Source organism: Gigantopelta aegis, unplaced genomic scaffold (assembly GCF_016097555.1).
Source record: "Gigantopelta aegis isolate Gae_Host unplaced genomic scaffold, Gae_host_genome ctg2337_pilon_pilon:::debris, whole genome shotgun sequence".
NCBI lineage: Eukaryota > Metazoa > Mollusca > Gastropoda > Neomphalida > Peltospiridae > Gigantopelta > Gigantopelta aegis.
The window spans coordinates 41,454-59,187 of record NW_024532899.1 but is presented as its reverse complement, the minus strand read 5'-3'; the positions used below and the strand labels follow the sequence as shown (position 1 = coordinate 59,187).

The 17,734-nt window shown below is 41.3% G+C and overlaps 1 protein-coding gene across 1 annotated transcript in view; it reads left to right on the top strand.

The window, feature by feature from the left end:
* Positions 1-17,252: 17,252 nt before the first annotated feature.
* LOC121391403 (hemicentin-1-like) overlaps positions 17,253-17,734 on the top strand; it is a 39,047-nt gene continuing 38,565 nt past the window's right edge. Inside the window, exon 1 of the mRNA XM_041523049.1 lies at positions 17,253-17,307. Coding sequence (XP_041378983.1) covers positions 17,253-17,307 — 55 coding nt within the window. The remainder of the gene's footprint in view (positions 17,308-17,734) is intronic.

Genomic DNA, 17,734 nt, shown 5'->3' with positions numbered 1-17,734 from the left:
GCGTGCGCGCGTGTTTAAACCTTAATGGGATAGAGGTACGGAAAAATAAATATAACCTCATAGTTTGAAACTTTATTTCAACATTAATCACTTCCCACTGAGACAGATGTGTAGCTAGATCTCTTAAAATACAGAAAATTATATCGTCTGCTATAGATACGTAATGAGAAACACACGCGGGTCACTTCCAAGTATTACTTTCTTACTACACTGTGGCTGATGGTGGAAATATGATACCCCTGAAGCTACAAGCAAATGCTTTATTTAACGACGCACCGAAGCTTACAAAGTCAAGTTTAATTTCCCGGGTTATTTTTAGCGAAGCAGCCGATATTTTTCAAAGACAGAAAGAAATACAGTGGAAAAAGTCATACACTTATTCGGTGGCCAGTAGGGGGAAGAAAGGAATGTGCGTAACAACACAGCCCATTACAAACATTAATAAAGGAATGTATAGACGGCTTAATTGTTAAGGAAAGAAAGGAATGTGCGTGCGTGCGTGCGTGCGTGCGCGCGCGCGTGTGTGTGTGTGTGTGTGTGAAACACCCCAGCCCATTGCTTTGAAGAAAGAACGTGTGACTACAACTCAACGTTCCAACGTAACCTATGATCTTTTAACTGCATTTGAAACACGAGTATTTCCCTAGAGTACAAGCCTTTATAGACAACCAGTGTATTATGTCTGGTATGTGCTGCCCTGTACACACAGCTCTTGCTACTATAAAGTAGCGGTAGAAATATCCAATCACAAATCTAGTCATAGAGTAGAAAACACAAACAACAAACGCAGAGAGAGAGAGAGAGAGAGAGAGAGAGAGAGAGAGAGAGAGAGAGATGGGTAAATACAGTGGTCGATCTAGGATCGATCCCCGTCGGTGGTCCAATAGGCTATAGCCAACCAGTGCATTATGCCAAGGGCCGTGGTATGTGCTGTCCTGTACACACATCCCTTGCTACTATAATGTAGCGGTAGTGACTGACATTCAATCACAAAACTAGTCATGGAGTAAAACACACAAAAAACAAACGTAATGGTTTGGGTTTTTTCATTTTATTTCTAAATGACAAATCACAAACTACACATATATATATATATAAAATGGACACACATTGGGTTACATCGAGAGACCCTAAGGGCGACAACTACATACAGTAGAATCTCATTGGCTCGAACATTGTCGGTGCATCAAAGTCTGTTCGACCCATCGGGTAGTTCGAACCATGCATTCGGCCGTTGTCGGGTACTTCTGTAACACAAAAATCATTCGGACAACCTCGCATGTTATATGTTATATATATATATATATATATATATATATATTATATATATATATATATATATATATATATATAATGGACACACATTGGGTTACATCGAGAGGCCCTAAAGGGCGATTATGTGAATAATATGAGTGTTCATTTCTCTTCATCTTCGTCCTCATCATCAGTATCATCACCATCGGTATCGTCGCCGTCTAGTTCGTCCAAATATTCGCCGATCCACGAACGATACTGATTTAATTTAGAACGGATCTGAGGTCTCAGATCTCTTTTCGGATTCACAGACTGTAGAATTTTTCTCGTGTTGGGGCCTTTATCAAAGTAATGCATATAAGCCAGGAAGCGAGAGTACGTGTCTTTAAATAACTTCCATTGTAAAGTCTTCATGTTTCTTTCGATGGCATCTTGGGACATGTTTTTTTTTCTTCGTAGCGTTTCCTCTTGCTTTCGATATAATCACGATTGATGTCGAATTCACGCTCGATCATCAGACGTATGCCTTCATTTTCCAGATCGGACGACGGCTCCTCTTCTTCATTTCCCTCCTTGCACGTTTTAAATCGTAGACCAGACCATACGTATCGCAAGACTGCATCCTCTTGACTTTTTTCAGATAGGGCTCTACCTCATCTACGTCTTCGTCGTCACTTTCGTAGGCGGGTATGCCTGGTAGTTTTCTCTTGAATGCGTTACTTTGAATGATTTGCACGTAGAGCTCTTTCTCCGACGGTGGTTGAAACTTCTGAGACATTCGCCGTTACGTTCGTGCTTTTATACCATTCGGACGGCCCCGTCTCTAAACTATTAGGTCGAAGGCGCCAATGTTCGGGCGTGGTCGGTTTCAAGTCCACCAAGAGATGTCCGTAGGGCCTGTGGGTAGCTTCCTCAAACCGTTGCATGAAATGACGAGTATTTCCAGGATACATCTGCTGTGCCAAGGTTAGGACTTGCCGCTTGTCGATGGGGTTGTTGAACAGTGCCAGGTAATGACAGTTTCTTCTCTGTGTCGGGTCTTTGCTGCTATAGAGGTTCTGGTTGATAGCAATCACCGAGAGGTTTCTGTGGTGACTTCCTTCCGTGAACAGATCGGTGATACGAGAGTCTTTTCCAGCTGTAGACATCAGGTCGTCCAACACGATGATATTTCTGACTCTGGGATCCAAATAACGATCCTTTTCCAAATTCTCGGGTATGCCTTGAACAAATTTTGATCGTATCATAGAGAGGTTGCCATCGTTTGTAGAGCCAGATGATGCGCTGGGGAGGCGGGTGGATTTTACCATCCCGTAGCAGTTTGTACAACAAAAATGTTTTTCCACACGACGTGGGTCCCGACACGATCATGGTGAACGGATGTAACAATTTTAAGGGCTGCTGCTGTTGCTGCTGCTGCTGTTGCTGCTGCTGCTGTTGCTGCTGCTGCTGCTGCTGTTGTTGCTGTTGCTGCTGTTGCTGCTGCTGCTGCTGGGAAGGCTTATTTTCAGATTCCAAGAGTCCATGTTTATTTCGTACGTGCCGAGTTCGGTCGTGGGTCCAAACATATTTTTTTTCGCAAATGTGACACTGATTCATGTTGTTGACTGTTGAAGTGATCGACGTGAACTGGCGATGTTGAAACTGCCATGCCCCCCCCCCCCCACCCCCACCCCACCCCCACCCACCCCCACCCCACCCTTTTATAGTCTTCTTAGAAATGTTTGTGCCGTTTTTGCCCAGTCTGCTCTCGTCGTTTCCGTTCCACGCCGCTCTGTTCTCGTTTCCATTTCTGCTCGGCCTTGGCTTGTTCTACCACCTGTTGCGTTGGGGAGACACCATGACGACTTTAGGTGTCGGGGGCTTGTTCTGTTCCTCTTTTTCTTTTTTCCAAGTGGGATCGTAGAGTTCTAGACATCGATCCACGCTTGTACATCATCTGACTTTTCCCACCACGCTGCACTGAAAAATGAGATTGAAGTTTGCCTTGGGCTTGCAACTTGTAAAAAGGGGGTCCACTTGTCCGCGTCGGGAACGTACAACTTGTACTGGTCTGACATGTTGCGCCTCTGAAGGTTCTATCTCAAATGACGATGTTACCCATTGCCCTTTTATTTATACTCTCTATAATTTCGCGTATGCGCACAAAGATTAAATTTTGTGTGATACGTATGGTCCATGCCCCCCATCCCAAAGAATAACTCGTGCACAGCTCAGGGCCACTCTCAGCGCCACAGGGTCACACTCAGTGCCATACTCAGGGCCACATTCAGGGCCACACTCAGGGCCACACACGGGGCCACACACGGGGCCACACTCAGAGCCACACACAGGTCCACACACACACACACACACACACACACACACACACACACACACACACACACACAGAGTCACCCTTACATTAATAACAAACAAAACGTGTTATTCACATGTTTATTTTACAAAACGAAAAGTAGCACACACGTGTTTAATTTCTCAACACATTAATAACAAACAAAACGTGTTATTCACATGTTTATTTTACAAAGCGAAAAGTAGCACACACGTGTTTAATGTCTCAACACATTGTTAATGTAGGGACATCTTGGGGACAGCCTGTAATGTTCCATCACTGGATCGTCCATCTTCTGCCATCTGTAGGTGCGTAGTCCACAACAGTAGCAGACGACGGCATCGTGGTCTCCCGTGTAGAAGAAACCAGCCTTGGCAAGCTCCCTCGGTTTCTGGCGTAACTGTATGGGCCACCACCCAAACGAGTCGTCTGTAGAATCCTCTCATTTCGGGTCGATGACAGAACAAGTACTGTCTCGAAAGGCCATCGCCATCAGCGTCGTAGGCATCATCGTGGGGAGCCGAGTCTGTTTCTCGAGCAGCATCCGTCTGATCCATGAGTTCTTCGTCCACGATTTTTGACGGGTTCACGGAAATCCGTGGGTTCTTCATCCACAATTTCACCGGGTTCCCGAGCAGCGTCAGTTTGATCATTTTCTTCTGGTTTGGTAGCCACTCTTTTGCATTGGATTGTGTGTCTTTCAGAACATTTGCATACCAAGACATCGTCACCGCTGCTGCTATAACTGCTGTTACTACTGCTGTCCATTCTCGAATATCCCGATGCCATCTCTGGAGCGCACGTCTTCACTATACAACGGTCGACTGACGAATGATGAACAGCTCTAATCTAAGGTTTATATGCACAATGTCTGAGCATGTCCAAACACGTCCTGTGGGTTTTCCCGTGACGTCACGGAACATGTCTGGACACGTCTAATATCTCGGATTGCATTCCGAACACTCTATGGCACCCGTCAGATTTTGATGATCTTCTCGTAAGTGGCACGGTATGACGTCTCTCAGTTCAGGCACAAAGTCGTAGATAGTGTCAAAACATTTCTGGAGCTCTTTCCACTGTTCGACAGTCAGTCGAACGCCACGACGGGAAGGTTTTAGTTCTTGATCACAATACCACCACTGACGAATATCCACACCTTTGTAAATGGTCTCGACGTAGACGTTCCCACCAATATGCTGCGGTACACTCGATTCTCGTTTGAAGGTGGCCAGTTCTAACCACTGTTTCATCGTCAGAGAAACGCCTTTCTTGGTGGGAAAAAGTGTTCCACGGTCCTCGTCGAACTGACGAACGTGAATGGCAATGTCCCCCTTCCACAGTTTAGCCACGACGTAGACGTTACCGCCGAGGTCTAGTTTGCACCTCGTTTCGTTTTCTTCGTTTTTGACAATGCCCTCTGTAGTGCTTCTATTATATCCCGATGCCATTTTCTTCTTTCCAAGTACAGCGCGATCAGACACAGGAACGTGAATATCATTCATCAACGGTATACGTCTTCTCTCTAGCAGTGTCGCTGAGCGAATGGCAAGCGTCCTGAATATGGGTTTTTTATAGGCCCCCCACGGTAGCGTCCCCACGCTATCTGGAAGTCAAGACGTGTCTGAACACGCTCTCTGGGGGTGACTCATGGCCAACGTCGTATATGGGCACGTTTCAAACCTTCTCCCGACATCTGGCAAAACCTTGGGGATTTTCCTCTGTAATTTTCCACTCCCCCGTTGACTGTTTCTCATTATGCAGAGACCCCCACTCAAGACGTGTCTGAACACGTTCTGAAATGACTCATGGCCAACGCCGTATATGGATACGTTTCAAACCTTTCCCCCGACATCTGGTAAAACCCCTGGAATTTTCCACTCCCCGTTGACTGGTTCTCCTTAATCAACCCACACCTGTCAAATCCATCTTGCCATCTTAACGACTTCCACACCATCTGTTTCCTGTACATCAAACGGCTGTCACAGTTAAATAAACACCCCATCATTCGACACCACTCTAGGGGTCATTAACGACTTCCGCACCATCTGTTTCCTGTACATCAAAGTACCCCCGACGGTTAACACACCCATCAATCTTACCAACATCCGGTGTTTCCTGACACAGAGGTCAGGTTCCCACAGCTGTCCAAGTCATTAACCCAGTAGCGTCCCCACGCTTAAAGGTCAGCCAGCTGCATGACCCCGAGGTGCACTGACGTCATTAGGTCACTTAAAGGTCAGCCAATCGGAAGAGGCCACGCCCCTTAGAGGTCAACCAATCAGAACGCAGGACAGGTCACGTGACCTAGCTCATTTGCATACATGGGGCTCAAGTGCCCCCTCTACTACTCACATCATATACAGTAATCACTTAATTATTCATTATGTATGTATACAGCTTTAAACTTTCAATATGACAAACAGTAATCATCTTCTGTATGGAACCCTCGGTGAATAAACTGCACATTCATAGCTTCGATTTTGGCAAGTTAGATGGCAAGGTCATTTGTTCATGTTGAACAACTTAGAGTAGTTGCCTTTCAGAATGATGACGAACTACTAACATGCAAAATAAGGCACAGCCATTTGGCCAAAATACTCTGCTTAATTGTGAGGGCATTGGAGTATATCATTAGGGCACTCCAGCAGTTTTCTGAATGGTCGCTGTTACATTCGAGCCCTGCACCATGCCCGACAAGCGGGCATGTGATATACCATTATAAGGTTGCCTGCAACCTGGTATTTTAACATCTAGTCCCTGGCGTAGCATATCTGCAGCATGAACTAAAATACTCAATTATGTGAAAATACATATGATTTAAATATCTTCTTTACCAAATATGAAATTAGATAAATAACATATGTTACATTTAGTTCCACAAAGGTTGCTGGGTGTTTTTATTAATTTTCCATCATCATTATTATGTGGATTTCAGCAGTAGAAACAAAGCATATGCAGATAAGAATTAATGTGCATATTATGACAGAGAGTAAGAAGAAAATGTTTTATTTAACGACGCACCCAACACATTTTATTTACGGTTATATGGCGTCAAACATATACTTAAGGACATTACACATATATTGAGAGGAAACCCGCTGTCGCCGCTTCATGGGCTACTCTTTTCGATTAGCAGCAAGGGATTTTTTATATGCATCATCCCACAGACAGGGTAGTACATACCGCGGCCGTTGCTATACCAGTCGCGGTTCAATGGCAGGAACGAGAAATAACCCAATTGGCCCACCGACGGGGATCGATCCTAGAACAACTGTGCATCGAGCGAGCGCTTTAGCATTGTGCTACGTCCCGCCCCTATTATGACAGAGAGCAAAACTACATAATATCCATGTTACTTTAAACATAAATAGCTGGTAAAATGTTGTAACGCTCGTGTAACTGGACATTAAGGTAAACAACGACGTAACGCAAACATTATTTCTGTCAATCTTTTACATTCTGTTGATCATACAGTTGTTATTGTTTTGTTTTTAGTTATTTTTATTGTTTGAATTTGCGATTTACTGATAGAAAACGTCGATTTTCAAATTTCACTTCGGATTCCAATCGTCCTTCAAGATCTTTGGTGGTAATAAAACCTACTGTAATACTGAATTACCGGTTGTATTGTTTGCCCAATTAATTCACTATTATCATAATAGTATTATAACCATTCCCCACAGCTAATATACCTTACAATTTTATTAGAGTTCCCCTACCTTTTTTGAAGAGTGTATAATCGTGGGGCTGCTAAACACAATGTTCGACTGAATTGTGCACTTTTGATTAAAATCATGAAAACTTGGCACATAGATACCTTGACCTATTACAAACATTTTCAGATATGGACCCAAGTCAGCAGTGCCCTCTGCTGGTCAGAGAGGATCTACAAATGGCCCCAACCCTTTAGTGTGGAGGCTAACAATGAAACTGAATTGTGCATTTTTTTTTTTTTTTTAAACAGGAAACTTGGCACATATATACATTTGTACCATGACCTCAAAGCTCTCAGTGGAGAAAGTTCATATTGATAATTGTAATAGTTTACATGTAGTATTTGTATGCCAGTGTCTATGGCTTAGTGAGTCTCTGGATTCCGGACTACATATTTTCCTCGTACTGCCCATAGCTCTAGGTTCCATTTTTAATAGAATCGACTTCTTCAAAATAAGATTATGGTGGCCATCTTGAATTTCCTATTAGTATCAATATCTTAGCACCCATTCCACCTGGGTTCACAATTGTTTGATCTCACTTACATTTTGGGGACAAGGAATGCGACTATATTATTTAAAAGTACCACTAGATGGAGTTTTAGAAAACGAATGAAATATGGAGTAAACATATTAAGGGAAAACGCTGCATTCTCTATCGTGAAACCTACCAGCTTCTTGCTTTGGTGTCGGTCTGTTCTACACAGTATATAAGAAGACAAAATATGGGATAGAGAATACAGTGTAGTCATGGCATTAGCCCAATTAATAATTCCAATATGCAGGGCATACACGTATATCATTCAAGATGATTTGCTTATTTCATACATCCTGCACATGCATGACATTTCTATTGAACATTTTACTTCTTATAGTAATAAATCCATAATTCAGAGCTCACCTTTCAATTCCCCCCCCCCCCCACACACACACACACACCCGCACCTACCCCACAAACACCCCACCCGACATCCCCTTCCGAATCTGCACCTGCATTTATCTCGTACATTCAAAATTACATTTGCAATTGATGTTGCATTAACACTGGGTGACAACTATGCACATGAATGCAGATAATATTAGGTTATTAAGAATTCCCTATATGGAAAGGGGGTGGGGGATATTTGTAGATTTTCCCTGGCCACCATGGGGCGCTGCTGACGAGGGTCCATATCTGAAAATGTTTGTACTAAATCAAGGTATACATGTGCCAAATTTGACATTTTAACCAACAGCGCAACATTTATATATATTTTTTTGTTAGCCATCCCACTAAAATGGGATGGGACATTTGTAAATCCTCTTTCGCCACCAGGGGGCACTGCCGACTGTGGTCCATAATACACAATGTTAGTACTAGGTCAAGGTATGTATGTACCAAGTTTCATGCTATTAACCAAATGTCAAAAAGAAATACTGTCCCCACTAAAACTGGGTGGTGGGAATTTGTAGATCCTCCCTGGCAACCAGGGGACGTTGCCGATTCTGATCCATATCCGAAAATGCTTGTAACGGGCTAAGGTATATAATTAACATATGTTCATGCTTTTAAGCAAGTGCATAATATTTTTATTTAATGGTCCCCTACAATTAATTAAGGCGCATTTTCAAAATGCCATAATAATCATATTAGTGGAGACTTAATCTTCCAAGTTAATTTGTTAACACTAAAACAAGCGTTATAACTGGATGGCTCTAATCCGATATCCTCGCTTCTTCTATTGGAGGGGGAGGGGGTGGGGGGGGGCGTATTTATAAAGTAGCCTATTAAGGCTACGCCCAAGGATGGTCTGGCATTATGTACGAATAGAGTATAAGAAGGGAGGAGGCGCGGATCCAGGAGGGGGTCTCGATCTCCCAGTCATTTCGAAAACACAATTGCTTTAATTATTTGATAAAAATGTTTTCCCCTATTCGTTCTTATGTATAAATAGATTTGCACCCCCCCCCCAAAAAAAAAAAAAAAAAAAAAAAAAAAAAAAAAACTACAAAAAACAAACAACAAAAAACAACAACAACAACAAAAAAAACATCATGGATTCGTGTCTCCAGGTGTTCGCAGACACCGAACATCAGGTGCGTCCCTAGGGTTTTGTGAACGGGGGTGCGCCGGGCAGGGTAAGAGGTGTTGGAACAGGCTTTTATTTTAGTTTTCTTCGACGTCGACTGTACATAATAGTAAGCCAGTATGTTGTAAAATAATGCCAGTTGCGTTAGATACGTGTCATAAACAACTCGTTAGGCGGGATTTAGCTCAGTCGATTCAGTGCTCGCCTGAGGTGCTTGCGTCGCAGGATCGAATCACCTCAGTGGATCCATTCGGCTGATTATGTTTTTTTCTCAATCCAACCAATGCACCACAACTGGTCAAATGCTGTGTATACTATGTGCTTTCCTGTCTGTGAGAAAGTGCATTTCAAAGATCCCTTGCTGCATTTGGAAAAATGTAGCCTAAGCGGGTTTCCTCTGATGACTACGAGTCAGAATTATTAAATGTTTGACATCCAATAGTCGATGATTAATTAATCAGTGTGCTCCAGTGGTGTCGTTAAACAAAACAAACTTTTAAACAAACAATCTTTTTAAACAACTATTTCTAAGATAAATGATATCCAACGACCACTCATGTTGTATTCTCCATCTTCAACGAACATTTTCGGGTGACACAATAGAGAGGTTTGGTATTCCAAATGACTGTAATTTTATTTACATGACTAATCCACATTTAGACATAAAGGTCCTTTAAAATGTTCAGATTTTTTGTTGCACTTTTTCTTTCATTATTACTATGATTATTATTATTATTATTATTTTAAGATAAATTTACTAATATAATGATCACAATTTTACCGTTTTGATGTATAGCTATAGGCCTAATCCGCCTCATCGTCCTACAAAATGTTTTTTTTTAAATATTACATTTTAGTTTTAATTATAAGTTTTGTTCAAAAACATTGGTAATGTTCGAACAAACAATTTTCAAGAGCAATTTTGCATAGCGTTTTGAATAGCGTACAAAGTGAATAGCGTACAAAGAGGGAGAAGGCGCGGATCCAGGAGGGGGTCTCCATACCCATATGTGTTATCATGTATAGTTTCCAACCCCCACTCTGCACCCCCAAACCCCACCCCCCCCCCAAAAAAAAAAAAAAAACCCCAACTCATCATGGATTCGAGTCTGCAGAAGATGTTCGCAGACAACGTACATCAGGTGCGGATCTAGGCGCGCCGAGCAGGGTAAGAAGTGTTGGAACAGGATTTGTTTTTGGGTGGGTTTTTTTTTTTTTTTTTTTTGGGGGGGGGGGGTTCGACGTTGGCTGTACATACGCCAGTGTTTTGTAAAATAATGTCAGTTGCGTTAGATACGTTTTTTAAATAACTCGGGGGGGGGGGGGGATTTAGCTCAGTCGATTGTGTTTTTTCTCGATCCAACCAATGCACCACAACTGGACAAAGGTCATGGTATGTGCTTTCCTGTCTGTGGGAAAATGCATATAAAAGATCCCTCCTGCATTAGCAAAAATGTAGCGGGTTTCCTCTGATGACTATGAGTCAGAATTACCTAATGTTTGACATCCAATAGCCGATGACTAATTAATCAGTGTGCTCCAGTGGTGTTGTTAAACAGGCACGTAGGAACGATTTTGGGAGTGGGGGTGGGGGCACTGACGGATGGGGTACAAACTCAATATCAGACTTTGGTTACAATGGGAAATATTAATGTGTAAAATAATAATAATAATAAATAAATAAATACAAAAAGGACACAAAGGATGTGGAAAATGATCTCATTGGAATGCCGACGTCATTCAAATTCAAATTTAGCTATTATTACAATGCTACGCCACATCAAAATGAAAACTAATCTACTAACCTTGACCCCCATGAAAATAATTCCGACAGCAGACAACGCAGTTTACATGTCCGTATGTTTATATTTTTCATAATTTAAGACAAAATATTAAGTTTCTGTTTTAAAGATATAACATACGAGTATAAAAAGTATCTTTTGTGAAATATATCATATACAAAAGTTACCTGTTGGATATGTTATATTTATTGTGTACGAAGCCAAAACAAGTGTGCGAAGAATGACTGTCGTCGACCGTAATAGTTATAATGTAACAGGAAAAAACCTAGCCTCCTCACTAAAACGGGGTGGGCGAAATTTGTACATCTTTCCTGGCCACTAGGGGGCGCTAGTGACTTGGGTCCACGTCTGAAAATATTTGCAATGGGTCAAGGTGTATATGTACCAAATTTCAGGCTTTAAACCCAGTGTATTTTGTTTATGTTAACCTCCCCACTAAAAGGGGGTGGGGACATGTGTAGATCTTTCCTGGCCAGCAGATAACACTGCTGACTTTTAGCCCAGTGTCAACTTTTATGTTAGCCGCCCCACTAAAAGCAGGTGGTGGACATTTGTATATTATCTCTGGCCACCAGGGGGCCCTGCTGACTCGGGTCAATATCTGAACATATTTGTACTGGGTCAATATAGATATGTGCCAAGTTTCATGTTTTTTAACCAGGCAAAGGTGTAAAAAAAAAAAAAAAAAAAAAAAAAAGTTAATCGCCCCATTAAAAGGGGGTGGTGGCCATCTGTAGATCCTCTCCGGCCACCTGGGGACTCTGATCCATAGGGGCCGTTCAAATATTACGTAACGCTATTTTTGTCAAAATTAGACACCCACCCAACCCCTTGTAACGCCCCGTAACGCTAGACCAAAAAAAAAAAAAAAAAAAAAAAAAAAAAAATTGTTATCTAACGCTCGGAGATGCCCCCCCCCCCCCCCCCAACACACAGACAAAGCAACGTGGCAATGTTTATTTATACCCATGTGTACTACGATGACGTCATTAAAGTGACGTATTGCTGTACCATGGAAATTGGTTTTTTAAATGCCTGGTGTATTAAAGCATTTCAGCTTGATTTATAATTGTTTTGGGTTTACATTTACCTCTAAAACCTTACATTATATATTGTTGTCATGGCATGGTACGTTTTACACAAAATTGTGTTACGTAACGCTGTTCAATACCCCCACCCCATGTAACGCCACATAACGCTTGGACTTACACCCCCACCCCCAAGCGTTACAGAATATTTGAATGGCCCCATAGCTGAAAATGGGTTAAGGTATATAACTGACATAATTTCATGTTTTTAAGCAAGTACATAATGTTTTTGTTTACCAGCTGACTACAATCAATTATGGCTATTTTTTTTTTTTAAATGCCATAATAATCATATTAGTGGAGACTCAATCTTCCAAGTTCATTTGTTAAAATTAAAACAAGAGTTATTCCTCGTACACCATAACTGAACGGATCCATTTGGATATCCTCGCTTCTTGGGGGGGGGGGGAGGGGATGAGAGTGTATTTATAAAGTAGCCCAGGGAGGGTCTGAAATTAGCTACGAAAAGTATTCAAGAACGAAGAAGGCGCGATACCCAAGTCTTTTCGAAAAAAACATTTCTTTGATTATTTGATAAAACATATTTTCTTCTTTTTGTTATTGTGTATAAATAGTTCCCAACCCCACCCCCCACCCCCCACCCCCATGGATTCGTGTCTGCAGGTGCGGATCTAGGGCTTTCTGAAGGGGGTGCGCAGGACATGGTAAGAGATGTTTGAATAGGCTTTTATTTTATTTTTCTTCGACGTCGACTGTACATACATACGCCAGTAGGGCCTATGTTGTAAAATAATGTCAGTTGTGTTAGATACGTTTCTTAAACAACTAGTGGGGCGGGATTTAGTTCAGTCGACTTTACATACGCCAGTATGTTGTAAAATAATGTCAGTTGTGTTAGATACGTTTCTCACACAACTCGTGAGACGGGATTTAGTTCAGTCGACTGAGTGCTCGCCTGACGTGCTTGCCTGAGGTGCTTGCGTCGTAGGATCGAACCAACTCGGTGGATTCATATATTCGGCTGATTTTTGTTCTCTCTTTCCAACCCGTGCACCACGACTTAGCAAAGGCTGTGGTATGTGCTTTTCTGTCATTCAAATTCATAATTAGCTATTATTACAATGCTACGCCAAAATAACAAGTAGTCTACTAACCTTGACCCCTTGAAAATAATTTCGACAGCAGACAACACAGTTTACATCTCCGTAAATTTATATTTTTCATAATTTAAGACAATATTAAGTTTAAGTTTTAAAGATATAACATACAAGTATAAAAAGTACGTTTGTAAAATATTTATAATTTAACAGGAGAAAACCTAGCCGCTCCACTAAACCGGGGTGGGCGAAATTTGTACATCCTTCCTGGCCACTAGGGGCGCTGGTGACTTGGGTCCACATCGGAAAATGTTTGTAATGGGTCAGTGTGTATATGTACCAAATTTCAGACTTTAAACCCAGTGTATTTTTTTATACTCTGTCAAAAAAGAAAAGCATAGGCGAAATATTCATGGAATTATCTCTTTAATACAAAGTGGCATAATTTCGTTATTTATGATCGTATCACAGTCAAATTTGACATGAGTATGTGACAATGTTCTTGTTATGGACTGACTGCAATAATTAAAATATAACGTATATATGATGCTTTCACATATTGATGCTGTGTGTGGTTGTGTTTGTGTATAATGTTTCAAACATTACGTTATATATAATATTTGTATCATTACCACAGTAGTGTAATTATAATAATATACTCCATCGAAAAAGAAACGCATAGGCGAAATATCCATGTTTTTATCTTTAATACAAAGTCTAATACAAAGTCACATTTTACATGGGTATGTGACAATATTCTTGCTATGGACTGACGGAAGTGGAGGCGTTTTCGTCACCAAACAGCGTCGTACGAGGGCGCTGAAATCAGTACCTTGTGTGGCCAGCAACAGCAGCAATCACTAGCATAATTATTGTACCATTCACTCTCTAAAAACGTGTAACGTTATAACACCTTTATTGCTTCAACAGAAACAATTCATTACTGACACGGGTTGAGAGAGAGAGAGAGAGAGAGAGAGAGAGAGAGAGAGAGAGAGAGAGAGAGAGAGAGAGAGAGAGAGAGAGAGAGATAGAGATATATATATATACTGACAGACAGAGACAGACAAGCATGCAGAGAGAGAGAGAGAGAGAGAGAGAGAGAGAGAGAGAGAGAGAGAGAGAGAGAGAGAGAGAGAGAGAGAGAGAGAGAGTTCTTGATGGGAGTAAAAAATCGTTCGAAACACGAGAGTCAATGACTGCAAATATGTCTGGCCTGAATATTAACTATGATAAATCTCAAGTTATATGGATAAGTTCCAAAACAAATTGTAAATATGTATATTTAACAAACTTAAAACTTGAATGGAATCCAAAAATATTTAAGATTCTTGAAATAAACTTCACAACAAATATTAAAGAAATTACCAGTATTAATTTTGAAAATAAATTATTTGAAATTAAGCAAATTATTAATAGATGGATGAAACGTTTTATTTACCCCCCCCCCCCCCCCCCCCCCCCCCCCCCCCCCCGGTAGAATTACTATAATTAAATCATTGCTTATTTCTGAAATCAATTATCTTTTGAGGAGAGAACATTCATCACATTTCGACATCCCCCCGCTCCCCCCCCCCCCTTTCAGAAATCCTGTATCCGCGCCTGGACCCATATTCACAAAATATCGTAAGCCTACTTTTACACGTAAACGTAAATCTACGACTGAAGAGCTATTCACGAAACAACGAAAACGTAAGTTACGTGTAAAGTTGGACGTAAATATAAGAGTGCCTCAGGTTGCAACTAACGCTGCACGTAAGTTGTGTACATATAATAAATCAAGCACGATCGCCGTTATTTACTATTATTTACAGAAACTAGCAGTATTTCCAATAAATGAAGCGGTTTGCGATGGCGAACGCCCACGGATTGAACATATTTTTGTTCGTGATCGAACGGATGTTTTCGACTCGGCCAATTTCTCCTGAGTTATCTTTTCCTTTTTAAGAAATGTCCTCAAGTTCGTACCAAAACGCGGATCCCCACCAATACCAAAATGCCATGGTTCACTGTTCGCAATGTTATTGTTAGCAGACGACAAACAAAATTGCGTTTTGCGCATTTGTTATTTACCCGGTAGCCATCGTTTTTTTAATGTGTTTTTATTAATTACTCCAGTGAGAATGTTAAATCGTAGATTTACGTCCAACTAAGTTACGTTTACATTTACGACCATCTTTGAGAATAAGGTGCTTCTTGCACGTAAACGTAAATCTACGGCACACGTAAGTGCTAGTCGTAGACGTAAATTTACACTTTTATGTGAATATGGGTCCTGCTCTGTAGTGTTATAGAGCCACAACACGTATACAAGAAGACAGTCTGACATACATATAGATGTTTTGTTGATATCTGTCACGTGAACGAAACACCGCACACATTACACCCGGAAGAACCCAGTGTTTTGTACGGTTATAGTTTAGTGTTCGGTATTCGGTATGAACTCAGTTTACATAGATCAGTTTGATAATGGCCGTGTTACTGTGCGTACTAGTGTATATGACTGCTGCTAACTATGTTCTAGGTAAGTGTTTTGTACGGTTCTAGTTTAGTGTTTGGTATGAAGTCAGTTTACACAGTTCAGTTTGATAATGGCCGTGTTACTGTGCGTACTAGTGTCTGTGACTGCTGCTAACTATGTTCTAGGTAAGTGTTTTGTACGGTTCTAGTTTAGTGTTTGGTATGAAGTCAGTTTACACAGATCAGTTTGATAATGGCCGTGTTACTGTGCGTACTAGTGTCTGTGATGGCTGCTAACTATGTTCTAGGTAAGTGTTTTGTACGGTTCTAGTTTAGTATTCAGTATGAAGTCAGTTTACACAGATCAGTTTGATAATGGCCGTGTTACTGTGCGTACTAGTGTCTGTGACTGCTGCTAACTATGTTCTAGGTAAGTGTTTTGTACGGTTCTAGTTTAGTGTTTGGTATGAAGTCAGTTTACACAGATCAGTTTGATAATGGCCGTGTTACTGTGCGTACTAGTGTCTGTGATGGCTGCTAACTATGTTCTAGGTAAGTGTTGTGTACGGTTCTAGTTTAGTATTCAGTATGAAGTCAGTTTACACAGTTCAGTTTGATAATGGCCGTGTTACTGTGCGTACTAGTGTCTGTGATGGCTGCTAACTATGTTCTAGGTAAGTGTTTTGTACGGTTCTAGTTTAGTGTTTGGTATGAAGTCAGTTTACACAGATCAGTTTGATAATGGCCGTGTTACTGTGCGTACTAGTGTCTGTGACTGCTGCTAACTATGTTCTAGGTAAGTGTTTTGTACGGTTCTAGTTTAGTGTTTGGTATGAAGTCAGTTTACACAGATCAGTTTGATAATGGCCGTGTTACTGTGCGTACTAGTGTCTGTGACTGCTGCTAACTATGTTCTAGGTAAGTGTTTTGTACGGTTCTAGTTTAGTGTTTGGTATGAAGTCAGTTTACACAGATCAGTTTGATAATGGCCGTGTTACTGTGCGTACTAGTGTCTGTGATGGCTGCTAACTATGTTCTAGGTAAGTGTTGTGTACGGTTCTAGTTTAGTATTCAGTATGAAGTCAGTTTACACAGTTCAGTTTGATAATGGCCGTGTTACTGTGCGTACTAGTGTCTGTGACTGCTGCTAACTATGTTCTAGGTAAGTGTTTTGTACGGTTCTAGTTTAGTGTTTGGTATGAAGTCAGTTTACATAGATCAGTTTGATAATGGCCGTGTTACTGTGCGTACTAGTGTCTGTGATGGCTGCTAACTATGTTCTAGGTAAGTGTTTTGTACGGTTCTAGTTTAGTGTTTGGTATGAAGTCAGTTTACACAGATCAGTTTGATAATGGCCGTGTTACTGTGCGTACTAGTGTCTGTGACTGCTGCTAACTATGTTCCAGGTAAGTGTTTTGTACGGTTCTAGTTTAGTATTCAGTATGAAGTCAGTTTACACAGATCAGTTTGATAATGGCCGTGTTACTGTGCGTACTCGTGTCTGTGATTGCTGCTAACTATGTTCTAGGTAAGTGTTTTGTACGGTTATATGTATAAAGGGGGGAGGGGCAGGGTTGTTTGTTGCTTTGTGGATGTGTTGGGGGTTTTTCAATGTGTTGCCCAGTTAAATTAAGTTTCTAGTAAGGTATCCTAGAGATTACCATCACCTCAGCCACCAAAATCTGTAATAAATAATTGAAAGCGTGGCTTATATAGTGTGGGGGGAGCGGGACGTAGCTCAGTGGTACAGCGCTTGCTTGATGCGCGGCCGTTCTGGGATCGATGTCCGTCGGTGGGCCCTTTGGGCTATTTCTCGCTCCAACCAGTGCACCGCGACTGGTATATCAAAGGCCGTGGTATGTGCTACATGGAAAAATATAGCGGATTTCCTCTCTATGTCTGTGTCAAAATGACCATAGGTTTGACATCCAATAGCCGATGATTAACAAATCAAT